The sequence below is a fragment of the Thamnophis sirtalis genome, unplaced genomic scaffold (genome assembly GCF_051295495.1).
Source record: "Thamnophis sirtalis isolate CommonGarterSnake01/CBP01778 unplaced genomic scaffold, rThaSir2_p1.2 scaffold_13, whole genome shotgun sequence".
Taxonomy (NCBI): domain Eukaryota; kingdom Metazoa; phylum Chordata; class Lepidosauria; order Squamata; family Natricidae; genus Thamnophis; species Thamnophis sirtalis.
Genome location: NW_028261393.1, coordinates 33,196,831 through 33,224,231, shown reverse-complemented (window position 1 = coordinate 33,224,231; position 27,401 = coordinate 33,196,831). Strand labels below are relative to the sequence as shown.

General features: G+C 46.1%; 2 protein-coding genes across 3 annotated transcripts in view; both read right to left on the bottom strand.

Moving 5' to 3' along the window:
* MTMR8 (myotubularin related protein 8) overlaps positions 1–27,401 on the bottom strand; it is a 73,196-nt gene that overhangs the window by 34,436 nt on the left and 11,359 nt on the right. For both annotated transcript variants that reach the window (XM_087727765.1, XM_087727766.1), the window contains exons 2-5: positions 26,802–26,924; positions 16,428–16,590; positions 13,651–13,808; positions 13,026–13,154 (exon numbers count right to left, since the gene is read on the bottom strand). In XM_087727765.1, the coding sequence (XP_087583891.1) occupies positions 13,026–13,154; positions 13,651–13,808; positions 16,428–16,590; positions 26,802–26,924 (573 nt within the window). The remainder of the gene's footprint in view (positions 1–13,025; positions 13,155–13,650; positions 13,809–16,427; positions 16,591–26,801; positions 26,925–27,401) is intronic.
* On the bottom strand, positions 1,413–8,601 carry LOC148043129 (uncharacterized). The gene is made up of 3 exons (XM_087727922.1): positions 8,588–8,601; positions 5,996–8,537; positions 1,413–2,690 (listed from the first exon to the last, which is right to left on the bottom strand). Exons 1-2 carry the CDS (start codon positions 8,599–8,601, stop codon positions 6,485–6,487), a joined length of 2,067 nt encoding a protein of 688 aa, XP_087584048.1. The 3' UTR covers positions 1,413–2,690; positions 5,996–6,484.

Below are 27,401 nucleotides of genomic sequence, written 5' to 3'. Positions count from 1 at the left end.
CTCATACAACTCCTGTTTAAGTCCTTTTATTTCACTTTTAATTTCACTTTTAATTTCTTCTTTCATTTCTTTTATTTCCTCTTTTCTCTCCTCTCTATTATCTCTAAACTTATCTTCCATTTTAATTGTCTGTGCATTAAGAGCCTCGCTTAGATTACTCAGAAAAAATTCTTTCGTTAACACATCCCCAGCAGGGGGCGTAGGAAGCGGAGGCTGCAGCTTTGTGCCAGGCACTGAGGATGTGCCCCTGGAAGTAGAGGGTGACGACTTCAAGTTAATATTTGGTTTTGAGGCCATTTCAAAATTTGTCTGCCTGCAGTTAATAAAACTCTATCGCCTAAATATGCAGCTTTAAGTAAAGAGGCTTTTATTTTGAAGTTTAAGGCTTGGCAAAACTTTCAGTGAGTAAACATTGTAACAAGACCGTTCAACAGATTCATCACCATTTAACTTCCAAATAAGCAAAGTTAATGAAGGAGTAAAATTCTTCTATTGTGGAACCAAAACATTTGATAAGCTATCTCTTTTGTTTTGAATTCTTTTGAAGTCTTGTGAGAATTAGCAAAAAGTGTTCGTTATTACCGGAGAAACCAGCCTGCTCGGCGCCATTTTAAAAGCCTCTGAGTAAATAATTTTTCGGAGGAGAAAAAGAGAAGAAGCTAAAATGTTGATAAGCAATTATTGTCCTCGCAGTAAACGGATTCAGCTCGTGATAAGATTAAATCAAACAAAACTTAGAGCAGAGTGGGAGAGACCTACTTTGTCCTGCACAAGGCAGTTTGAAGTTCCCAGCACGGACAGCCGTTCTGCCTTGGGCTAGCCCCCCTTTCCTTGCAAGCACAAAAGCTGCAAAAATCGAAGAGCATTTGCCAGCAAAACAGTTTCTTCTTTCCCTCTTGCCTGAAGGATAAGAAAACCTGATAAGACGTCAGATGGAAGATCCTCTAAACAGGTACGTAGCCAGGAATTCGGAGGCAGCTGATTTTTTGCTGCCCCCACCAGTAAGCCCCTCCCAGGAAGTCGAGACTGAGGTAATCTTTTGAAGCCACACCTACGGCTCTCCTCTGACTTCCCCAGATTAACCGATGGATCGTAGCAGCATCTGAAAGGAAGGACAAACAAGAACAGCCAACACATATCCTTCTTCACCGTTATAGCTGAACCTGGACTCGCTCAGGCCCCCTGGGCGCAGGGCGCCCTGAATTGGGGTGAAGTGACTCCTCCCACACCTTTCCTCGAAACATGCAGTTCAGGTAAGTCCAACTGCCAGTTTCCAAAGAGAAGGTGTGGGAGGAGTAACCATGGGACATAACAAAGCTAGATGTCCTGAGAGGGAATAGACGGGCCTGAGCCCCTTTGAGAGTCCAGGACTCCCTGCAGAACCCTCCTGCCAAAGGCAGCCTCCGCAGAGGTGTAGGCGTCTAGCTTGTAATGCTTAATGGAGAGGGAGAGGCCCAAGCAGCCGCTCGGCAGATCTCCTCTATGGGTGCCTGGGTGGACCAGGCGGCTGAGGTGGCCGCACTTCTAGTGGAGTGTGCTGTGATGCCCTCTGGAACATGGAGTCCACGTGCCTCGTATGCCTGTGAAATGGCTGCTCTAATCCATCTGCTGATGGTGATTGTCTCCCCGGGAGGATGGTTGGTAGGACACGAAGAGGGCCTCTGAACGCCTAAAGGAGGCTGTGCGCTTCAGGTATATGCGCAAGGCTCTTCTGACGTCCAGTTTGTGCCAGGATTTCTCCCTCTCCCCAGAGGGATGGGGACAGAAATCCGGTAGAATGATCTCTAGAGCCCTGTGGAAAGGGGAGTTGACCTTGGGCATGAAAGAAGGGTCAAGTTTGAGGATGACCCTGTTATCTAGGAAGGTGCAAAGATCCGCTCTGCTGGAGAGAGCATTGATCTCCGAGACTCTTCTTGCCGAAGTGATGGCGACCAGGAAGACGACCTTAAGGGTCAGTAGCTGAAGGGAAACCTCCCTCAAGGGTTCAAATGATGCTTCCGTCAAGGCCTGGAGGACCGTGGGCAGGTCCCAGGGGGGGGAATCGATGGACCACTGAGGGTTTCAGATTCGCTGCCCCTTTGAGGAACCGTTTTACCACCGGATGTTGGGACAATGGAGGAGCGTTCACCCCCCCCCCAGAACCGTAGAGAGGGCGGAGACCTGACGCCTAAGGGTACTGATGGCCAGGCCCTTCTCATGGCCCTCTTGGAGGAAGTCCAGGACCTGTGGGACCGAAGATGCAGCTGGGCAGAGGCCTTTAACTCGGCACCAGTTTGCAAAGGCCACCCAGGAAGCGTTGTAGATGCGTGTGGTAGACTGCCTCCTGGATGCCTCTACTGTCCTGATGACACTCTCGGAAAATTGGGCCTCCCTTAATTGTTCCCGCTCAATCGCCAGACGGTTAGATGAAGCCACTCCGGGTCCAGATGCTCCAGGGACCCCTGGTGCAGAACCACTTCCCCCGCTGGGATCCTTCAGTGGGGCGCTGTGGACAGATCCACGAGGTCTGCCAGCCAAGGGCGGTGAGGCCAGAAGGGAGCCACCATTATCATCTCTGCTTCCTCCGCTACCACCCTCCTCAGAACCCCGGGGATAAGGGGAAGGGGGGGAAAGGCGTAGAGAAGACCTGGTGGCCATCTGCATCGAAGTGCGTCCGTGTCCATGGCTCCCATGGTCGGAAACCTCGAAACCTGTCCCACTTTTTATGATTATATTGTTGTAAATTTTGTGTTTTTTAACTTTTACGTGGGGACTGTTTGGGGGAGTGTTTGAGTATGTATGATTCGGAGGACCTGCCGGGAGTTGCGGGGGCCATGGGGGTGGCTGAGGGGACCAGAGACACGGGAGAGGGTCGGGGTATTGCGGTCGTAACAGGGAGGGGCAGATACGGCGGGGACTTTAGGGCAGGCCATTACCGGGGAAGGAGGGTTCGCTACATCACAGAGATCCCTCCTTCCGGCCCTAGGAGCCCCACTCCAAGACCAGATGGCGCAAGTAATCAGGACCCTGGTCTCAGGCTGTTGTCGCTAAATGCCAGGTCTGTTGTACATAAAGCACCTCTCGTCCGGGACTTAATTTTAGACGAGAGGGCAGACCTGGCATGTATTACTGAAACCTGGCTGGGCCCAGAGGGAGGAGTCCCCCTTGTAGAACTGTGCCCAGAAGGATTTCAGGTGCTGCATCAGCCGAGAGCCCAGGGAAGGGGTGGAGGTGTGGCCGTTGTTATCCGGGAGTCGTTAGTTCCTCGTAGGGTCCCTGCTCCGGAGATTGTCGGGTGTGAGTCTTTGCTGGTAAAGTTGGACCTCAAGGGTCAAGTGGGTTTGCTGCTAACGTACCTGCCTCCCAACAGCGTTGCAGCAGCCCTCCCCTCGCTCCTCGAGTCAGTAGCCGAGCTGGCGATTGAGTTCCCTAGGTTGATGGTCCTGGGGGACTTTAATTTGCCGTCGCTCGGTGAAAACTCTGATGGGGCGCAGGAGTTCATGGCTTCCATGACAGCCATGGGCTTGACTCAAGTAATCCGAGGCCCAACCCATTCAGCGGGACACATGCTTGACCTCGTATTTCTCTCGGAGCAGTGGATGTGTGATCTTGGTCTGAGGGGGAGTGACATCATACCCCTGTCGTGGTCAGACCATTGCCTACTGAGGCTCGACTTCCGGAGGCCAAACCCCCACTGTAGGGAGGAGGAACCGACCAGGTGGTTCCGCCCCAGGCGTCTTATGGAGCCAGTAAGGTTCCAGACAGAGCTTGGGGTTATTCCTGATACTTTCGCCCACAGTCCGGTAGAGACTCTGGCTGCTGCGTGGCATTCGGCAGCGTCAGAGGCCCTCGACCGGATTGCGCCACTGCGGCCCCTCCGAGGCGGCGGATCCCGGAGACCTCCTTGGTTCACCGAGGAGCTCCGGGAGATGAAGCGCCGGAGGAGATGCCTAGAGCACCGCTGGAGGTCCGATAAGTCCGCAGCGAACCGAGCAATGGTAACCACCTGCACCAGGGAATATACTAGGGCACTTAGGGCAGCCAAAAGATCACATATAGCCTCCCTGGTCGCATCCGCTGAGTCCCGCCCAGCCGCCCTGTTTAGGATAACCCGCTCCCTATTGAACAAAAGGGAGGCGGGGGAACCCTTGCAGGGCAGAGCTGAAGAATATGCCCAATTCTTAGCGGACAAAATTGCTCGGTTTCGGACGGACTTGGACTCCACACCCGCAGTTCCAGCCGAGACTCAGGGGGATCAAGTTCAACAGCTCTGGGTTGAGTTTCAGGAGGTTACCCCCGGGGATGTGGACAAGGCCATGAGAGCTGTGAGTTCCTCCACCTGTGCTCTGGATCCGTGTCCCTCATGGCTGGTTTCTAACTGCAGTGAGGTGACACGAGGCTGGATCCAGGCGGTTGTAACCGCCTCTCTTCGGGAGGGGAACTTCCCCGCCGCACTAAAAGCGGCGGTGGTGAGACCCCTTCTGAAGAAGCCATCCCTAGATCCAGCTGTCCTTAACAACTACCGCCCGGTCTCCAACCTCCCCTTTCTGGGGAAGGTTGTTGAGAAGGTGGTGGCCTTCCAGCTCCAACGGTCCTTGGAGGAAGCAGACTACCTAGACCCCTTCCAGTCAGGCTTCAGACCCGGTTACAGCACTGAAACCGCCTTGGTCGCATTGATGGATGATCTTTGGAGAGCCAGAGATGAAGGACATCCCTCCATCCTGGTCCTCCTTGACCTCTCAGCGGCTTTCGATACCATCGACCATGGTATCCTTCTGCGAAGACTGCGGGAGGTGGGAGTGGGAGGCACCGTGTTACGGTGGTTCTCCTCCTACCTCTCGGACAGGTCGCAGTCGGTGTTAGTGGGAGGGCAGAGATCGTCCCCAAGGCCCCTGAAATATGGGGTGCCGCAGGGTTCGGTCTTATCCCCCCTACTATTTAACATTTACATGAAACCGCTGGGAGAGATCATCCGTAGGCACGGGATTAGATACCATCAATACGCGGACGATACTCAATTGTATCTGTCCGCCCCGTGCCAAATCAATGAAGCGGTTGACGTAATGGACCGGGGGCTTGAAGCCGTCATGGACTGGATGAGGATTAACAAGCTTGTGCTCAACCCAGAAAAGACCGAGTGGCTGTTGTGTTTCCCTCCCAAAAATTTGGCTACTAATCCAACACTCAGGCTGGGGGGTCAAATTTTACACCCCTCAGAGAGGGTTCGCAACTTGGGAGTCCTCCTGGATCCACAGCTGTCATTCGACCATCATATAGCGGCTGTGACCAGGGGGGCATTCGCCCAGGTACGCCTGGTGCGCCAGTTGCGTCCCTACCTGAACCGGGAGGCCCTCACAACAGTCACTCGGGCCCTCGTGATTTCTAGGCTGGAATACTGCAACGTGCTCTACATGGGGCTGCCCTTGAGGTGCATCCGGCGACTTCAGCTAGTACAGAACGCAGCCGCGCGAGTGATCGCGGGTGCACCCCGATTCACCCGCATTACACCTATCCTCCGCGAGCTGCGCTGGCTACCTGTCGATCTCCGGATGCGTTTCAAGGTGCTACTGATCACCCATAAAGCCCTACATGGCAGTGGATCTGGATACTTGAGAGACCGCCTTCTGCCAATTACCTCCCTACGACCTATAAGATCTCATAGGTTAGGCCTCCTCCGTATTCCATCGGCCAGCCAGTGTCGGCTGGCAACTACAAGGAGGAGGGCCTTCTCAGCAGCGGCCCCGACCCTTTGGAACGAGCTCCCCGTAGAGATTCGTACCCTCTCCACCGTCCAGGCCTTCCGCACAGCCTTGAAGAACTGGCTCGCCCGTCAGGCCTGGGGATAAGGACAATTACCCCGCCCGAATGTTGTATGCATGTTGTTTGCTATTTTATTATGTGTTGTCGTCTTAGTCTTGTATTCCCCCTTCCCTGGTTTGCTGTGAGCCGCCCTGAGTCCCCTCAGGGAAAAGGGCGGCCTACAAATAAAATCAATTACAATTACAATTACAATTACGAACTCTGGCAGCTGGGCGTTCTGCGGGGTCACGAATAGGTCCACCGTCGGATGTCTGAACCTCTCACAGATCTGACGGAAGATTGAGGGATGGAGTTGCCACTCCCCGTTGTCGACCGTCTCCCTGCTGAGCCAGTCTGCCTGATGGTTCTCTGTTCCAGAGATGTGTTCCGCTCTGATGGACAGCAGGTGCCTCTCTGCTCAGTTCCCTAGTCACAGCGCCTCGTCGCGAAGAGCCCTGGAGTGGGTGCCGCCCTGTCTGTTCATGTGGGCCTTGGCCGCTACGTTGTCTGTCAGGACTAGGATGTGATGTCTGGTCACCCTGTCCTTGAAGTGGCGGAGAGCCAGATGGATGGCTCTGAGCTCCAACCAGTTGATGTTGTTTCTTAGATCTGTTGGAGTCCACCGGCCCTGGGCGATCTGGTTCTCCAGGTGGGCCCCCCAGCCGAAGAGACTTGCGTCGGTGGTGAGAGTCTTCCTTGCCGGTTCTCAGAAGAGGCATCCTCTGTTCAAGTCTGGAGACAGCCACCAGCGAAAGGATAGCAGCACCTGGGGTGACACTCGGATCCTGAAGGTGGCGCCGCTCGTCCCGGCTCTCTGGTGAGGCAGTAGGAACCACTGGAGCTCCCTGGCATGCAGTCGAGCCCACGGCATGATCCCTATGCATGAGATGAACTTTCCCAGGAGCCTGGAAAGAAGAACTACAGGGACAGAGCGTGACTTGCGAACCTCATGGATCATCTTAACGATGCTGTCATTGCGATCCTGGGACAGAAAGACCTCCCCAGCCACTGAATCGATGATAGACCCTAGGTGGAGGAGCCTGGTGGAGGGAATTAGGTGGCTCTTCTCCAGGTTGATGGAGAAACCCAGGGACCTAAGGGTGTTGATGGTGGTACCTAAGTTTCGTTCAGCCGAGTCTGGCGACCTGGCTAAGATGAGAATGTCGTCTAAATAACAGAACAAACGGACTGGGAGGGAGCGCAGGTGCCCTGCAGCCGCTGCCAGGACCTTGGTGAATGTTCTGGGGGCTGAGGCCAGCCCAAAGGGCAGGGCTCTGTATTGGAAGTGGTTCCCCTCATGGGAGAACCTCAGGAATTTACGGTGTCCCGGGGTGATCCTGATGTGAAGGTATGCCTCTGTGAGATCGATAGAGGCTAGGAAATAGCCCAGCCGGATGCCCTCCAAAATGGATTTTAGGGAGGCCCTCTTAAATTTGCGGTATACCACCCTGGAATTGAGTAGCTTAAGGTCCAGGATGGCTCTCCAACACCCTGAATTCTTGGGAACTAAGAAGAGGTTCGAGTAAAACCTGGAGCCCTTCTCCCCCTCTGGGACTCTTTCAATGGCCCTGATGTCTAGAAGGTGCTTGATGGCCTTAGCCTTAAGAGCCCGTTTGGTCGGGTCTGTGGAGGAGGTGAAAGTGCGGAACCTACTGGGGGGGAGAGAGCGGAACTCCAGGTGCAGCCCGAGCCTTACAGTCTGGAGTACCCACTCATCCGAGGTGATACGATCCCAGGCATCCGCGAACAGGGAGAGGCGACCGCCGATGGGGTGATCCGGGGTTGGATCACTTAAACCTGCGGAAGGGGCGACCGCCTCCTCCTTGAAAGGGCCGTTTGCCCTGCTGTTGGCCCCTGAATCTGTCTCTGTGAAATTGTCTATCTCCCTGTCTGTGGAACCTGGGGTTTTGGTACCTCTGGTTCTGATTGTCCCCGTCGGGTGGTCTGTATGGGGTCCTCCTGGGGTATGGCGCGTGGCGGAAGTCCGATCCTTTGGTGTTGTTGGGAGAACCTTCCGCTTGTTCTTATCCTCCACGAGGATAGGGTCCAGCGCCGTTCCAAATAGCTTCTCCCCGGTGTATTCTGCCCCTGTTAGGTGCCACTTCATCCGGGATTCCGCCTGCCAATGGCGTAACCAGAGCAGGCGCCTAGAAGCAACTGAGGAAGACATAGCTCGCGAGGCATACTTTACCGCATCCAGAGTGGCATCCGCTGAGAACTGCATTGCCGCCAGCATCTTGGATATGTCCTGAAGCAGGCGAACCTCTGAGGCCGGAGTCCTGTCCCTCAGCTGCTCCAACCACAGGACCGTGGACCTGTTAAAGAAAGAGTCGGAGGCGGCCGTCCTGATGGCCCAGGTGATAGCCTGGAACGTCTTGCACAGGACTATGTCTGCCTTCTTGTCCTCCGGCTTGAGGCAGTTGGCAGTGTCTCCTGCGACGACCGTTGGAGCTGATGCCAGGGTGGCCACCGGATTGTCCACTTCAGGTACCTGGAGCGCTTGGGCAAAGGTCTGATTAAGATTGTAAAATTTTCTCTCATTTCCCCCTGGGGTGGGAAAGGACCCTGGCTTTACCCACTGTGATTTGAGCACCTCCATGAACATCTCTGGCGTGGGAATCTCCTCCTTAGCCACAGGTGGCCTATGGAAGGGCCCCTTTTTCTTTTTACTCTTACCCTTACCAGAAGACTCAGCTACAGGCTTAGGATCCGGAGGGGGATCCAGATCTGCTGTGGCAGATGCCTTGCGCAGCAAGGAACTGAATAAGGACAGGGGAAAGAGACCCGCTACAGTGGAATCATCCTCTACCTGGGAATCTTCATCCTCCGAGAACCCCACATCCTTCAATTCACCCTCTTCTAGGTCGGACGCCTCGCTAGCCGTGGAAGGGGAGGGAGACCTGGCCTCCCTGGCTGCTGAAGTGCTGGGCCGATCTTGCTGGCCCCTGGCAGACTCCTGTGGGGCCCTGCTCCTGGAGCTTTGAGGCCATTACCTGGGCCAGAGCTCTAGCTAACATGTCCTGGAAGCTGTTGGTGAGGTCAGGCAGGGCAGGCTGAAGCTCTGGAGGCTGGGAATATTCCCTGGGATCAGGGGATAGGGGAGCCAAACGAGGCCTGGTTGGGCTGGTGGTTCTGCGCCCAAAAGGGTCCGCTCTCGAATCTGCTGGGGAAGCAGGCGAAAGAGGGGGCGATAGGGAGCTGTGCCCTCTATGGGAGCCCCTGGGTGAGGCTGGAGAAGCTGCCCGGGCCTCAACCAGGCCTGGAGGCCTGCGGGGAGAACGAGATCTGGAGGGGGAAGGGCTGATGGTCGCCCTGAATTCCCTGGCCGAGGCCCTGGTCGTCCTGGCCTCCTTCCTGGGGGCTGCCTGCTTGGGGGTCCTGGCCTTTTCCCTCCTCACCGGGGATCTCCCCCTTGGTACTGGGGAAAGGCCCCTAAAGGTCCCCTCGTCCGGGTCCGCGCCTCCTGGGGCTCTGGACCTGGCCTCCCAACTCCTGGTCGCCTCTGCCATTACTTACAGTTACGGTGCTCACCAACTTCCCCCTTCTGCAGCCGGCTGTAGGGGCGGATTTGGTCCTCTGGAGCTTGGATCCGCTTCCCTACTCTTCTGCCTCTGGATTGTGGCCTCAGCTGCCGGCAGGCACAGCCCTGGAATACCCCCCGGATCACCGGCGGGGTAGAGCCTAAAGGAAGCCTGTTTCGGCTTCCTGGTGCCTTGTGAGCGCTTTTGGCGTCCGTAAGGGAACGCTGATCACGCGCTCACCCACGTGCTCCTAAAATGACAATGGTTCAAGATGGCGGCCGCCGTCGCCGTCCGGGGCTCCTCTTGCCACTGGGGAACGCCGCAACGATCTTCGATGGGTTCCAGTCCTCGCTGATCCTCCTGGGCTCTTCCGGATGCCGCGCGGTCGCTTCTCTCACCCCTGAGGTTTTCGGGGCTTCTACCCCTTTAACGCGACTGGCCGGTCGCAGGGGGCGCTTGCGCACGCGCTGGCAAGCCGGAGCTTGATTCAGCGGCACGGAGCACAGCAGAAGAGTGGTGAGACAAGCCGATGATTTCTAAATGTAATCCTTGTTGTTGAAAAGCTTTGCTGAAAAGAAAAAAACTTCTATGTTTTCGAAGAGAAGGGAGAGTCAGAGTAACACTCCTTTCAGGCCGAAGACTGGGGTTAATCTGGGGAAGTCAGAGGAGAGCCGTAGGTGTGGCTTCAAAAGATTACCTCAGTCTCCAATAGGCAAGAAGGCTTGGTTAATACCCATGGTTATTCCTCCCACACCTTCTCTTCGGAAACAAGTGACTGATTACTGTTTTTCACACTTAGCAACCATTTTCACACTTAGCGACCGTTGCAGCATCTTCATGGTCACGCGATCAAAATTTTGATGTTTGGCAACAGTTACAATTTATATTTGTAAATTGTAGTTATGTTGAAATTAAAAAAAATTTACAATACTATTTTTGCGTTGTATGAAAATTTTTGTTGCTCCGTATAAAATTTTTAATCAAGCCCCCTCCCCCCGCCCCCAGTCAAAGGTGTCCCCCTTTACCAATCTGAAAATCTGGTCACCTTAGGCTTGCCTCATTCAGTATTCAAGAAAGAAAACTCCCAACTCCATTTAATTAGAGAAATGGTACTTTTATGGACACAAAAACAGTGAAAGTGAAGCAAGATCTGAAGGAAAAAAGCGTGAACTTGTACATATCAAACATTTACCCATATCCCTCCCCCCAGTTACCCTGACCCAATGTCCAATCTCCAACCCCCAAGGGTGTCATGTGGACCACATTTTCAGATGGCCTCATTCAGTTGGTATGCAGAGACAGTTAGCTTTGACCAAACCCAAAGGCGAGCCATCAGCATGCACAGAAGATGGTGAGAACAAAACTCCCTTCTTCGAGATATCACCACCAGCACGTTTCCCCTCCCAAATACCATGAGCCTCGACCCTCCCCTTTACTATGGCAGCTGATAGCAAGCATGCAAGATAGAGGCTGATAGAGGCTGACACTTTGGAACCTGTCTGTTTTACCTTGAGCAGCTGCTTTTATAATGGAGAAAGTGATACAGCTGCTTCAATGAGCCCCCCTCCCCCCTGTGTGTGGGGTGTATGTTTGAATCAGTTTCTGACTCCTGCAATTGCACGGAATAGTCCCCTGCAGTCTACAGGAGGAGGTGTGGCCAGTGGAGCCAGCAGCACAATGTGTTCTCTGGATGGTCTGAAGAACCGCCGAAATCCTTGCTGTCTTGGGGGGGGGGGGGGTCCTGAGGACCATAACAGAGAAGGCACAAGCAGACGTGGAAAGGGAAGCCGGAAATCCCCTAAAACAACCGCAATGGTCTCCAGATTAAACAGCAGGGAGCTGACAAAAAGCTGAGGTGGCCACAGAAAATGGCTTTGTGCCTAAGGCAGAACTAAAACTTATGGCCTCCCGTTACTAGCCTAATGCTTTTACCACTACAAGAAACTGGATCTGAGTCATAGACACTGCATTTAAACTCCTGGACATTTCAAGCATCTCTTCTAACTCAAAGCCATAGCAATACAGGGCAGAGATCTATTAGATACGACAAGTAATAATTTTGCAGTCACTTTCCTGTGATTTTCATTTCAATTCAATTCATCTGTTGTCATTGCATAACAGATATTGCACCAATTCAGTTTATTTTGTTTCCAACCTTCCTTCCCAATTTTGATATCAATTTCCTCTTTAAGACTTTTTTAAAATTTTATTTTCAGTCTCCACAAAATTGCAAAAATGGGTAGTATGCAACCATTAGGCACAATAACCACCCACAAAACTTCAGTAAAGTCATATCTGGGGAAAAATTCCTCAAATATTGCAAAATGTTGTCATTTAAAGACATATTAAAATTTTATTATAAAAATACAACCCTTCCCCTACAAAGAGAAGCATTCCTGCTAGCAAGAACTGTGTAAAAGCGATCCTTCTGATATTAGCTCCAACTCACCACCAACCCCGATCATTTCTATCTAGGAGACTGTTCAAAGCCATAATTATCTCTACCCCTTAATGACATGTCAGAATGGTCCTGTGAGATAGGAAGAAGAGCTGCAGACTAGGCAACAGTCACATAAGTGGCAGCTTGGCTCGCAGAAGGATTGTGGGCATGATAAATGATTCAGAAGGGACCCTCCCTAGTTTCTAAGACTGTAAAGGTGAGGGCGGAAAGATGAACTTTTAGTACAGTTTTCAAAAGGTACCACTTTCTATAGAGGGATGATTGAAAGCATCCTCTGGTATTGTGTTGCATGTGGTTTGGAGATATTACTGTTTGGGACAGGAAGGCTGTGCAGAAAAGATCATTGGAAGTTGACTTCCTTCTATCCAGGACCTGGAATTGGAAGCAGAACAACTAGATTCTGTAATACATTAATACCATACAATATCAACCTTGTTAACTCCCAAGACTCTTTTTCTGCTATGTATTCTAAATGGTCTGTGATTAATATGTACATGTGTATGTGTGTGTGTATACAGCATTTGTATATGTATGTGCATCAGTGGTGGGTTTCAAAATTTTTTAGAACCTCTTCTGTAGGTGTGGCCTGCTTTGTGGGAGTGACTTGCCAACCATGTCACCGGGTGAGAGTGACTTGCCAGCCATGTGACTGGGTGGGTGTGGGCAACTTGTAAAATGTGGTGAAGTTACAAGACCCTTGCATCCCTAACCCTTAGAAAAAAAACCCAGGGGTGTTCTTCAACTCCCAGAATTCCTCGTCCAGTCATGTTTGCTCAAGAACTCTGGCATTGAAGTGTGCAAGTCTTAAAGCTGTCAAGTTACAAGACCCTTGCACCCCTAACCCTTTAGACAAAAAATCCCAGGGGTGTTCAAACTTGACAGCTTTAAGACTTGTGGACTTCAACTCCCAGAATTCTCGCTCTTCATCTTGATATGTGCAGATGGGCAGGGGAAGGGAGCTGGAATCAGTTCTAAACAGCACTGTAGATTTGTGGAACCTCTTCTATAGAAGAGGTTGGAACTGGCAGGAACCCACCCCTGATGTGCATGTATTGTATTTGTATGGGTGTAATATGTGTGTGTATACATGTATACTTTTGAGAGCAGGCCTCAGAATTTCATTTTTTAATGTGTGCCAGTGTGTTCACAGAAAAAGTGACAATAAAAATTATCTTGTCCTGTCCTGTTAAACAATGTGACTTTCACTGGTTGTAAGCTGGGAAAAAATGAGCAACCCACAGAAAACAAAACACAGCATGACTAACGTTATTCTCTTTGTAGAAGTAGGAAAGCACAGGTATCCGACCTCGGCTTCGAAACTTCGCACTTCCCAAGATCATTGCTTTAGTAGCCACTTTAGGCAGGACTAGTTCCCAAGAATAGGTGCTGCAAACCTAGGATGAAGAAACAGATGGTTATTTATTGATGGTCTTACAAAACCATTTCTTACAGATTCACAGTTTTAGCAGAGGTGCATTATAGATAGTCCTTGACTTATGACTATTTGTTTAACAACCATTCAGAGTTACAAAGGTGTTGAAAAAGTGTCTCAATACCATTGCACTTACAGCCATCGTAGCGTCCCCACAGTCCCTTGATGGCAATTTGTGTGCTTGGCAACCGGAACGGTTGAAGCATCCCAGGGTCACCTGAATGCCATTTGCAACTTTCCCAGTGGGCTTCTGACAAAAAAAGTCAAGGGGGAAAGGCAGATGGACATTTAACGACAGCACAATTCACTGTAAAAAAATTGTAAAATTGGCTGTGGTTCACTTAATGATTGCATTTCTTAGCAACAGAAGTTCTGTTCTCAACTGTGGTCCTTAAATCAAGGACTACCTGTAGAATCTCCTGGCCTAGATAGCAAACCCAAAACAGATGCAAGCTCACCTCGTAATCCTTGTTGACATTGCTAATTTCCCAAGAGCTGTTGTCAATGCCCATCCGCAGGTAATCTGCTTTGACGTCTATTGACTTCCAGCCTGTTTCTCGACTGCCTTCAGGCGTTTTGGGGTTGTAAGAGAAGGCGTAAAGTTCTTCAGGTTTCACTAAAGTGCAAAAGCAATTTTCAAAGGCAAAAATCAATCATTTGGGCACTTGTGATCAAATCTTAACAATTGCCCCTGCATACAATGATATTACAAATAAGTTCTTTTAATTTCTATTCCACTTCATTGGATTTGCATCTTACATTTACTGCAGATTTAAAAATAAACCTAGAAGTTACTAAGCCCCTAGAATCCTTTCAGCTATTGCAAATATGACTACAAGCAGCCATTTTGTTCTTAGTTTTTTTTTTCAATAAAAATTTCTACCAGTATGCTTAGTTATTTGAAGATAGGGTTGCTTACCACTAACAGAATAACAGAGATGGAAGGGACCTTGAAGGTCTTCTAGTCCAACCCCTGCCCATTCCAGGCAGGTGGCTGTCCAGTCTCTTCTTAAAATCTTCCAATGGTGGAGCACCCAAAATTTCTGAAGGCAAGCCGTTCTAGTATCTCCTTACTTCTGGGTTACTTTGATTACTCTATTACTTATTCTTTGATTAGTTTCTTATGTTGCCTCCTGGTGCTTTGGAAAATTGGCTGACCCCCTTTTCTTTATGGCAGCTCCTCAACTGCTGTCCTGTCACCTCAGTCCTTCATTTCACTAAACTAAACATATCCAATTCCTGCAACTGTTTTTCATTAGTTTGAGACTCCAGCCCCTAATCATCTTTGTTGCTCTTTTCTGCACTCTTTCCAGAGTCTCTAGATTTTTTCTATAACATGGTGACCAAGACTGGATGCAGATCTTGATTCTCTCCCTCTGTTAATACAACCTACATTGCAATTAGATTGGACTTTGAGACACTCTTTCAATCTTTTCTGAACAGATACTTAAAAAAAGAACTTTTTGGGTTGATAGACTGGAAAACTGAACAAGACACAAGCACACAAAGCTTTATAGCTTCTGGGATTGCAATAAAACATTATGATGGGTTTGGGATTCTGATGGGCCAGTTCTCTGGTCCCTTCTGAAAACTGCAATCAATAATTCATCCTTGCCAATTCTCCCAGCAGCAAGTTCTTAAGGGAGAAAGAAGTGGATGAAGGGGACCATGAACCCAGCAGGTAATCCTCAGCTGTCAATCAACTGCTAGCAAATAATGTGGGAAATATACAGTGGAGTTTTTTTGGAGAAGCTGAATCAGAAGAGCACTGAGGGAAGGCAAGCTAGACAAAAGAAAACATTACACTTTGCTAAGACAGGCAAGAAGTTTGTGATCTCTTCTCCCCAAATAGCATGCATGAGGTATAGAGGGGCAGCTTTTGGTAGCTAAGGGCCACAGGGAACATTTTTAGTCACAGGGGACAGTGACACAAAATGAAGAGCATTATCAAGAGCATGATTTATTGGTTTTCTTTCTTGAATCAATGGGCTTCCTTTTTCTCCCATTGAGCAGCGTTAAGAGTTTTGGAAATGCAGTTTTCAAGGAATTAAAATACTATATAGCAGAGCTGTCAAACTCCTGGCCCACGGGCCAGATGCATTACACACTGGCCACACCCACGTCTGGTTTAGTGAAGGGGAAAAAAGTCCCGTTACATTACATGACGCTATTATGTCAACATGAGTTTGACACCTCTGCTATATGGGAACCTCCAAGGATGGGCAGAGATGGTTCTCAGGGCACATAAGCAAGACGCCAGAGAGCAACTATAACACTTGATTTAAAATCTAATGGGCAGCTTAAACCCAACATTGACTGGACTGTTATTCATGGAAAAGATTATGACAGCATTAAATCCAACCCATGGAACAGCCATTGAGGCTGAAATAACTTGGCTCACTTTGCAGATTATAAACTCTCTACCCATGCCCAATGCCGATCTTTTATCCCAGGTGCAGAGAAGTAGCATCTTATTGAAGACTTCCTGCACAGCTTCTCATCGTGATATTTATTTATTATATTTTTATCTCATCTTTATTACTTTATAATTAATTAACGGCAGCAAACACATCTAATACTCTTTCCTCTGCTTGTTTTCCCCACAACAACCACCCTATGAGATGGGTGGGGCTGAGAGACAGAGTGACTGGTCCAAGGTCACCCAGTTGGCTTTTCTATCTATGGTGGGACTCGAACTCAACGTCTCCTGGTGATTGGTCTAAAAATCACTGAACCGGCTTTTGTGCCTAAGACTGGACTGGAACTCACACTCTTCTGGTTTCTAGGCCAACACCTTAATAGCAATAGCAATAGCAATTAGACTTATATACCGCTTCATAGGGCTTTCAGCCCTCTCTAAGCGGTTTACAGAGTCAGCATATTGCCCCCAACAACAATCCGGGTCCTCATTTTACCCACCTCAGAAGGATGGAAGGCTGAACCATAACTTTTAATAATAAAATAAAATATTAATAAAAGAGGCCTTTTTCTCTTCCGTGTACTCTTGTGCCTAGTCCTTAGCAGTTCAATGTCCCAGCAACCAACACAAAGAATGCTTGAATCCTGCTAACATCTTTGGGACAAAACCCCAAAGCAACTGAACTACTCCTCTTTCAGCAGGGCCTGGAAAAAGCTTTCCTTCCCAGGGAAAGAGGCACTTAAAAGTCAGGGAGAACAGGCTGCTATCCCCAGCAGCCCTGGGAAGGGAAGCAAACAGTGTGTGTACTACACGCACCTGGTTGTGAGAGCTTCAGCAAAGAGGTATAGACTTCATGGCAATCTCGTTCTTGCACCATCAGAAAGCAAGCTACGCGGAAATTCTTGCAACGAATTTGCAGCTGGCAGCCAGACGCATTCAGTGGTAGTTTCTCCACAGTAGCTATGTGGTGGTGGAGAACCTGAAGAAGAAAAGTGAACAATGGTAATACCTGTGTGTGGGTCAACTATGAACCTTCCTGTGGCTAAAATATCAAAAATCAGTACAGGTGGTCCTCTACTTATGATCACAATTGAGCCCCAAATTTCTGTTGCTATGCAAGGTGGGCATTCTGTGAATTTTGTCCCCTTTTACATTCTTGTTTACCACAGTTAAGTGGTAACCACTGCAGTTGTTAGGGTAATAACACGTTTGTTCAATGAATCTGTCTCCCCCATCGCCTTTGCTTTTTAGGTTGCAAAAGAGGATCACAGGATCCTGGAACACTCCAACCGTCAAAAATATGAGCCAAGTATCTGAATTTTGATCACGTGTCCATGGGGATGCTGCAATGGTCATAACTGTGGAAAAACGGTCAAAAGTCATTTCTTTCACTGCCATCGTAACTTTGAATAGTCAATAAAAGAATGGTTGTGTGTTGAGGAGTGCCTGTACCCATATCCATCTGTGAAAAAAATGGCTTGCAGGGACTGAACATTGAAAAGGCAGCCCTAGCTTGTATTTTGGGACTCTGAAACGATGAATCTGATGGGGAATGGCAAGTGGGCATGAAAGTGGCTGCCAATTTGACTTCTCCTAGGTGACTTCTCACTGCCAAAGTTGCCGTTTCCCACAGACTCTGCACTGTATGTTAAAATGGCTCAGTTTTTAAAGAGGGACGCAATCAATGTGTTGAATGAGGCTCATGCATGCTTTACCCTTGTGGGCATTTTAGAGAAGATGATTTTCTGGGAGGTAAGAGGCTAAGAATGGAGAAACCTGTGGCCAGCCGAGTTAAGAGGAAGGTTCAGATACTGTTCAGGTGGTAGGGAAGAGACCTTGTTTTGGCTGCTTTTATATTTTCCTTTTCACTAAATGACCTCAGCACAGCAGGGTTCATGCAGGGATGAAAATGAAGATTGAACAATGACCTCTGTGCCTATCACATCTTTAGGCCAGCTTGTCAAGGCTACTTTGGCAGTGCATTAAACTCATTAGTCAACCTTTAGGCTCTGAGCTCAGTTGACCAATAGGAACAGGAGAGCTTGCAAACTATGATCACAAAAGGCAAGATGGTGACTCTCAGGGTGACAATCAAAACTCCGTCTGTTTTTTTTTTTTTCCATGTGCACTATACACAATAAACAGCCAGGGCTCTGTTTGCACTCTCATGATCAGGGGAGGAAGGTCAGGCCCACCTGTGAAAGTCTAATTAAACTGATTTATTGCTACTCATGCCTCTGTACAGCAAAACTCTCAAGGAATGGTCAGCACCTGCTTGGAATTAGTTCAGGGTCAACAGAATTCAAGGGTAGTTGGAATTGGTCTGCTTGTGGCTAACAAACAAACAAAATGTTAAAAAGTTGTGATATTTATGTTGCACATCTAAATTATATTAAAGTAATCAAAATATATTTACAATCCCCAAGGCATGTTACAACTTTTGAACACCCCTAATGTTTGGAAATTGAAAGCTGAAAAATTTAACACACCCTAGAGATTCAGCCAACAACATAACTACCAAGCTGATCTATTAATATTCAAAGACATTTCAACCAACTTCAGTTATCCAACACTCAACGCCCCTCATCCCTGGGAGACCTTTGCAGAGAAGGTATTTAAAGGCCAATGCTCCCCGAGACAAGCACAATCCAAAGCACACTGAAAATGTCTCCTCAAATGGGGATGAAATGTTTGCAACCAAATAGCCCAGCTCAGAGCTCAAACCAACAATATAACTGTAGGACTGACCCCGAGGAGCAGGAAGAAGCCACTAAGACAACAATTAGATAAAAGAAATATTTTATATATTTAATATATATTTCCAAACACAATGTGCTGAAAAGTAAGCTACCCTGTTTCCCTGAAAATAAGCCCTCCCCTGAAAATATTGCAACACAGTAGCAGCCATGAGGTGACCACACTCTCTGCCTCCTGCACTTCAAAAATAATAAGACCTCCTCAAAAATAAGGCCAAGCGCTTATTTTGGGAGTCAAAAGAAAATAAGTCCCTGTCTTATTTTCGGGGAAACACAGTATAAATTTCGGGTCTTAATGGTCTGTTGACTAACTTGGTAGTCTGATCCATCAAGGATCCCATGTTCAAATGTTGCTTAAGAGCCACAGACCAAACACAGCCTCTTTAACTTGGTTAATGCTGAGATTTGCAATCTTCAGCATATACAAGACTGCCAGTTAGAGATAACCAATTTGCTTAGATTAAGCCCATTACAGGTAGTTCTTGACTTACAACTGTAACGAAATGTGCCCAATTATGGCCGTATGTTGTGGTAATCATAAAGCTGGTCATCACATAACCAGACCTGATTTTACAACCTTTTTGCCAGTGGTTACTAAGCAAGTATCACAGCTATACAGCAAACACCATGATTGCAAAGTGAACCCGTTGTTTGCTGTTGTCGCCCAGCAGGAGCCGTTGGAGCTGCCACCAGACTCCGACAGCGAGGGGCCCTATGAGTCAGCTTTGGAGGATGTGGAGGACCCTGGACAGGATTCTGACTCCGAGCAGGGCGCAGAGAGGTTGGTTGGCCACCAGGAGGCGCCTGAGCCTTGGACCAGTGGGGAGAAGACAAGGGAGTGTGATCCGGACGTCAGCAGTGGGGAGGAGCCAAGGGAGTTGTTCCTGGATGCCCGGCACCGGAGAGCTAATAGGTATAAGGAACTGTTGCACACTTACAGGAGGTAATTGCACTCAGCTGGTGGTAATTAGGCTCCTCTCAAGACTATAAAAGGAATGCTTGACTTCCGGTTGGGCGGGGGCCTGTGGGGGCTTGTTGTTTTTAACAGCTCCGGAATCTTGGCTGCGTTAAACTGTCTAAACAGCATCCATCAAACTGTTTAGCAGTTTGATTACCTCTTCTTCGGGCTTAGAAGGAGAAGGCGAGTAAACTATGTTTGGGCAGCGCTCCAACTAATCCTCCCTGACTATAAATCTGTCTGGGACAGGAGGGGGGGGCACCCGGTAGCATAGTACCTCCACGTCAAAAATTTCTTCTGCCTTTTTCTGCAGAACGAAGGCCTTTGCTCACCCTTAGCACAAAGAGTGATTTATTGCTGACTCCAAGACGAGCGGAACTAATACTCGTGAACTCCTAATTGTATGTATAAATCTTTAGCTTCATTTTTAAAGAATTCCTTCTGACAATTACTTGCTGAAAGACACACAAAATGGCGCCGAAAAGCTTTGTTGGAGGGGTCGAGCTTTGATGGCATTTTTACGGAGCTCAGAATATTTAAAGATCAGGAAGTGATTTATTATCTAATTGACTTACTTGACTTAAGTCTTTAGCGTCGGTACGGCATCGCCAATCCCTTCGCTGTAGAGTCGCATGCATCCCGGAACGGGATCCATGATTCTAGGCTAATTAATTATTATCTAATAATATTATCTCAGAAGCCTTTGATCAATTGATGGGAAGGCCAGGAGGTAATTATGTATGGCAAATTGAAAAGGCTTATCGTGTCAACTCCCGGCTTGCAAGACAAAAGCAACTACCAAGAGACATTGTGGTGTACTTCGCTACTAGAGACATGAGGAATATGATACTGGAAGAGTCTTACAAAACTAAGCTTCAAATTGGGGGTCAGGAGGTGACTGTTTTGAAGGGGATACCACCTAAAATGTTGAGATCAAGAAAAGATTCTGCTTTTTTAGTTGAAGAGCTTAAAAATCATCAGTTACAGTTTAGATGGGAAGCACTAGCTGGACTTGCACTCACCTATCAAGGGCAAAGATACCGTCTTAATTCAGTATAGAAGGCCCGAGATTTTTACAATAACATATTGAAGGCCGGACATCCCCCCCCTTCCTGGACCCAGAGAAAGAGAACAAGAAGGACAGGATAGACAGCAAATCACTCAAGTATCAACAAGGTTGGATCAACTTCCTCTCTCAGAGGTACAAGAAGCCAAGGGACAAAGACAAATCCGTTTGATTACCAGGCGAATGGAACCAGAATTAAAAAAGCAACAATCACAACAAACACATGCCACTGTTCAAGAAGCTACAGGTCTTAGCCTAGAAGCAGTGGGAGGAGCCAGGCCGAAGATTAAATTTCAGGATGTTCAGATGGCTCTTAAAAAGCTTCAGGGAACTAAAGATGACAACTAAGTTCCTAACTTGGAACATTAATGGTTTAAATTCCCCACAGAAAAGGAAGAAAATAAACCACTATCTTAAACAATTCAAGAATGACATAATTTGCTTGCAAGAGACACATATTAGATCAACTGATCAAAAATACTTGATTAATACAAGACTTGGACAACACTTTATAGCTTCCGCTACAGAGAAAAGAAATGGTATAGTTATCTACTTAAGAAAGGATATGAAAGCTGAATTAATTGAAGCAGACTCCCAAGGAAGATATATTGCAATAGATCTGGTATTAGAAGGGAAAAGGATACTGCTATTGGGAATATATGCCCAATAGGGAATACTGCAATGTGCTCTACATGGGGCTGCCCTTGAAGAGCATCCGGCGACTTCAGCTAGTCCAGAATGCGGCCGCGCGAGTGATTGTGGGTGCACCTCGGTTCGCCCACATAACACCTATCCTCCGCGAGCTGCGCTGGCTACCTGTTGATCTCCAGGTGCGCTTCAAGGTGCTACTTGTCACTCATAAAGCCCTCCATGGTAGTGGATCTGCGTACTTGAGAGACCGCCTCCTGCCAATTACCTCCCTGCGACCAATTAGATCACATAGATTAGGCCTCCTCCGAGTTCCATCTGCCAGTCAGTGCCGACTGGCAACTACACGGAGGAGAGCCTTTTCAGTAGTAGCTCCGACCCTTTGGAACGATCTCCCCGTGGAGATTCGTACCTTCACCCCCGTCCAGACCTTCCGCACAGCCCTTAAGACCTGGCTAGCCCGTCAGGCCTGGGGATAAAGCTAATTTGTCCCCACCCGAATGATGAATGAATGTTGCTTACTATTTTACTTCTATGTATTGTTTGTGTCTATTGTCTGTACCCTCCCTTCCTTATTTTATGTAAGCCGCCCTGAGTCCCCTCAGGGAAAAGGGTGGCCTATAAATACCAATAAATAAATAAATAAATAAAAATAAAATAAATAATAAAAAAATGCTCCCAATCAACAACAAGGCAAATTTTATAAAATGCTTCATGCTAAGTTAGTACATTGGGACTATAGATCCTGCATATTATTGGGTGACTGGAATGGCGTTATGGATACCAAGAAAGATAAGAAGGCTTTCCGGCAAAATACCCAAATGCAAGCAAAACTTCCTGTCCTTTTTCGACATGATAGATGATTTTGAATTGAGAGATATCTGGCGAGAAAGGAATGCAGAAGAATACAACTTCACTTTTTTTTCTGATAGACACCAATCCTTTTCTAGGATTGACTTTATACTAACAACCAATGATTTGCTTTCTAGGGTAAAGAAGAAGAAGAAATGTTCCAGAGCCTTATCAGATCATAACCCGGTTTGGATGGAGTTGGGAGTTGGGATGCAAAGCAAGAAGGATTTGGAAACTGAATGAAAATATATTTAGATATGAGAAAAATATTAATGAATGTAAAAAATTGTTAAGAGAATACTTTGTTTTTAACATGAATAAAGGTACATCTATGGAAATGGTATGAGATGCAAGTAAAGCATATATGAGAGGGGTTTTGATAAATTTAAATAGATTACATAGATGCAAATGTTGTAATATAGTTCCTTGTGTAGGCGTGTGTCCTCCATGGCCTAGGTCACACTAGGGCCTGCAGGGTCACGCTGAATCACACAGGAGACAACTGGCTCCGAGAACACCATAACATCCTGATAATGCATAACATAACATCCTGAGATGTGCCCTACCAATGACGTCCAGGATTTGACCATATATATAGAGAATTTTCCTGAGCAGTAGATTAGAAATTGTACTTTTACAGGCTGTTTTTTATCACATGCTATTGCTCCTCCTGCCTTTGTCCTGTCTCAATAAAAGGGGCTACCAGACCCCAATCTGGGTCGCTCCATCTCGAGAAAGTTCGTCTCCTGTCTTTTCTCAACATTGGCCTCATGGGCGACCCACGGGAACATCACATTTGGTAGCAGAAGATGGTTACTTCACATGCAAACAGGGGGAAAAGAGAATTGAACTTGAAGATGAAATTAGGAAGAAAGAGCAGGAGTTAATCTTAAAACCAGGAGACAAAAAGATTAAAGAAGCAATTACCTTATTAAGAGAGCAATTTAATATGCTGATGTCAGACCAGGTGGCTACCAATTTGCTATATGCAAAACACAACACCTTCTGTAATGCAAATAAATCTGGTAGATGGTTAGCATATTTGATTAGGAAAAAACAGAAATCTCGCAATATATCGAAATTACATTATAAAGGGAAGGAAGTGCACCACCAGGATGAGATTCAAAGGGTCTTTCGTGAATTCTTTATAGGACTGTACATGAATGATAAAATTCAAGGCTTAGATATAGATAGATACCTGGACAAAGAAAAAATACCCATAGTTAAAGACGAGCAGAGAGAAAGACTGAATCAACCAATAACTTCGGGGGAAATTCTCCAGGTAATTAAACAGCTAAAGGCAGGGAAAGCACCAGGTACAGATGGTTTGACGGTGGCTTATTACAAAAATTTACAATTAGAAATGGTAGTACCGCCTAAGGAATTATTTAATAAGATCCAAGTGGAAGGGAAGGTACCCCCATCTTGGAAGACAGCCTTCATATTCCTGATACCTAAAGAAGATCAAGATGTTACTCAATCAAAAAATTATAGATCTATATCATTACTCAATATAGATTATAAAATTTTTACTAAAATACTAGCGAATAGATTAATGTTGGTTATTCAGCAATTGATTCATAATGATCAAACAGGTTTTATTCATGGGAGACAAATGAGAAGTAATATAAGACTAATTGTCAATACATTAGAATACTTGGGAAAGAACAACCAAATCCCTGCTGTGCTTATATTTTTAGATGCTGAGAAAGCCTTTGATTGAGTGAATTGGCAATTCCTGCTTAAAATATTGCAGAAAATGCAAATAGGAGAGCACTTTTTACAATCAATCAAAACAATATATCAGGAACAAACAGCTCAAATCATAGTTAATGGAAGTCTAAAAGATTCATTTAAAATTGAGAAAGGTACAAGGCAGGGTTGTCCCTTATCCCCATTATTGTTTATCATAACTTTGGAACTATTGTTGAATAAAATACGGGGTTCAGAGGACTTACAAGGAATCAAGATTAGGCAGCAAGAATACCGAGTAGAAACATTTGCGGATGATTTGGTTATAACATTAACCCAACCACATGAATCTAGCAAGGTTTTAATGAATATGATTAATCAATATGGTGAAGTGTCAGGATTTAAAATAAACAGGGAAAACAAAGATACTAGTTACAAATATGAACACTGAACAAAGGGAAGAACTAGAAGGAATGACAGGATGTGAAATAGTTAAAAAGGTTAAATATTTAGGAGTTTATATTTCAACCTCAAATGGGAAGTTATACAAGTATAATTACAAACCACTATGGCATAGTATACAGACAGAGATGAAAAAATGGGAGAAACTACAGCTATCTTTGCTGGGAAGAATAGCAGCAGTGAAAATGAACATTCTACCTAAATTTTTATTTCTTTTTCAAATGCTACCAATACTCAAAAAAGATGTGAGCTTGCTAGAATGGCAGAAGGGTATTAATAAATTTGTATCGGCAGGGAAAAAGCCGAGAGTAAAACTAAAAATAATGCAAGATGTGCGTGAGAGAGGAGGCTTGAAATTACCCAATTTAAAACTATATTATGAAGCAGTAGTTTTATCTGTAATTAGTGATTGGATTAACTTAACAGATGATAGAATACTTAATATTGAAGGGCATGATTTGGTATATGGTTGGCATGCTTATATGCTATATAACAAAAAGGTGGACAAGAATTTCAAAAGTCATATTTTAAGGAATGCTCTACTGCGGGTCTGGAAAAAATATCAATACAAACTAAATGATAAGATACCCATGTGGGAAATTCCCAGACACGTAATAGAAAATATGAATATAGCACAAAAACAGGATGTAACTACTTACAGACAGCTTCTTACCTTAGAAAGAGGTGTACTACAATTAAAACCCTTGGATGTACTAAAAGAGGAAAAGGTAATTCAAACATAGTTTCAGTACGGGCAGTTACAGGCTAGATGGAAAAAAGATAAAAAAATTGGCTTTATGCAAGTCGAGGATAATTTACTCAAACAAATTAGAGATCAAAGTCCAATGCATATAAAGAGATTATATAATGTATTAATAGAAATGGACTCAGAAAGAGAATTAGTTAAAGACTGTATGATAAAGTGGGCTCAAAATATTGAAGAATGTTGGATACATGGGAAAAGATCTGGGTAAGAAATGTAAAATTTACACAAGCCCAAAACTTGAGAGAAAACTTTTATAGATGGCATTTAGACCCTAAAAAATTGGCTTCTATGTATCCGAATTTACAACCTAAATGCTGGAGATGTGATTGTGTGGATGCTACATATTTTCACATATGGTGGACTTGCAAAAAGGTTAAAACATTTTGGATAAAAATATGGTGGATTATGCAAAATGTTCTTTAAAAAAGGATAAAGTTTACCCCTCAGTTATTTTTGTTAGGTATAATTGCTGATTGTACAGTTATAGAGACTAACTTGATTTTGCATTTAATAACTGCAGCAGGGCTGTTGGTGGCGCAATACTGGAAGAAGGAAGATTTGCCTACTATTCAAGAATGGACATTAAAAGTAACAAACCTAGCCAAGATGGCCAAAATATCTGCATATCTTAAGGACCATTCAAACGAGAGATATAAACTGGAGTGGAAAAGATGGATTGATTATACTCAAAATAAATATGGGACTAAGAAATTCCAGATAGCTTATGATTAGAGACCAGAAATGATATAAATTGTCTAGAGCAAGTCTGGCAAGGAGGAGCTAAGGCTCAATTGAAAGATGTTCTTAACTATCTTTTTTTTCTAAGTGTATTTTAGATTGTTTTTGTTAAAGATTTATACCCTGTATTGGTTCTGGGAAGTTGGGGGAGGGGGAGATTGGGGGGGGGGGTTGGGGGAGGAGGGTGGGGGGTGGGGGGAGGAAAGTAAATACTTGTAAAGTTTGTTTTTCAAAATTCTCATGTAAAAAAAAAACTATAAAAGGAATGCTTGTGCACACGCCCCTTTTGCAGGAGTCAACGTCATTCCTAACGCTGGAGAAGTCTGAGTTGCTGCCAAGGTTCTTATCTGTTTGTTATGCTTGGCTTTCAGCCACCGAGGTTTTGGTTTCTTGCTAATAAAGTGCTGTGACATTCCAGTTAAGCTTGTCTCGGCATTCGTTACTGGACGGAGGAGGGGGTCAGAACAGTTTGCTATGGGGTATTTTTGCAAAAACCGGAAGTAAACATCAGTTTTCAGCAAAAACATTGTAAATCATGATCACATGGCCTCAACCATAAATATGGGCCAGGTGGGGAGACAGCTGTCAGAACTTCAGAATTGAGACATAAGTACATAAGTTACGACCACAATTAAGCCCAAAATTTATGTTGCTAAATGAATCATTTAAATGGGTTTGCTCTATTTTATGACTTTTTTGCTACATTTGTTAAGTGAATCATTCCATTTTTTTAAGTTAGTAACATGGTTGTTAAGTGAATCTGGCTTCCCCATTGATTTTGCTTGTCAGGAGGTCACAAAAGCTGATCACGTGACCCTGGGACACTGCAACCGTCATATGAACCAGTTGCCAAGAATCTGAATTTTGATCATGTGACCATGGGGATGCTGCAGTGCAATCGTAAATATTAAAAATGGTCATAAGTCACTTTTTCAGTGCCATTGTAGCTTTGAACTGCCACTAAATGAACTGTTGTACGTCGAGGACTACCTGTACTCTTCCTTTTCGGGAGGGCCTCTTGTAACTTAGCAACTTAACTGTTGCTAAGGGGCCAGCTGTAAGTCGAGGACTACCTGTACTCCTCCTTTTCGGGAGGGCCTCTTGTAACTTAACAATTTAACTGTTGCTAAGGGGCCAACTGTAAGTCGAGGACTGCCTGTACTAGAAAAGTGGAAACAAGCTTAGTGTTCAGGAGTCCCTGAGAACTCTTTGGTTCTCAGGGATCTAGAAAATGGCCATATTCCAACCTTACCCATGTCTCTTTTCGAATGTCAGTTGAGGTATCTACATAGATCAGATGAGTAGCCGTCAAATACAGTGTCCCATTTGCTGCTTTCTTGTTGGTATAACGATCTAGCAGCTTGACATTTTCTACCTGTAGGGCAGAGAGGGGAAAAAAAGAAACCAGAAAGAAAGAAACTAATTAGAACATGTCTAAAAGAGGCAGAATGCACCAGATCAGTCACTGCACAAGGAAAGCATTTGCATCACTCAAAGTGCCCGCTGTTCAGCTCTCCACCTTTGTACCAGCAAGGAAGTGAGTAATTACTGAACAGATGGGAAAAGGTATCCTTCTAATTAGCCCAGAGCCTCATCATGATGCAATAGGAAGCCAATTATGTCAAAATTGTAATCTTTGCACTCTGGGTTGTCCATTAGGAAGAAAAATCGCTTCTAGGTGAATATGATCATAAATTAGATATCATGTACCCCATTACAAGTTTCTGGCATAAGGTTCAGCTATTCAACTTGAGAACAAGGAGTTCTGCTTGTACGGATGAAAATCAGGGGTCAAAAGGACAGTGGGATTTGCAAGAATAATGACTTTTTGTCAAAAATAATTATAAGGCTC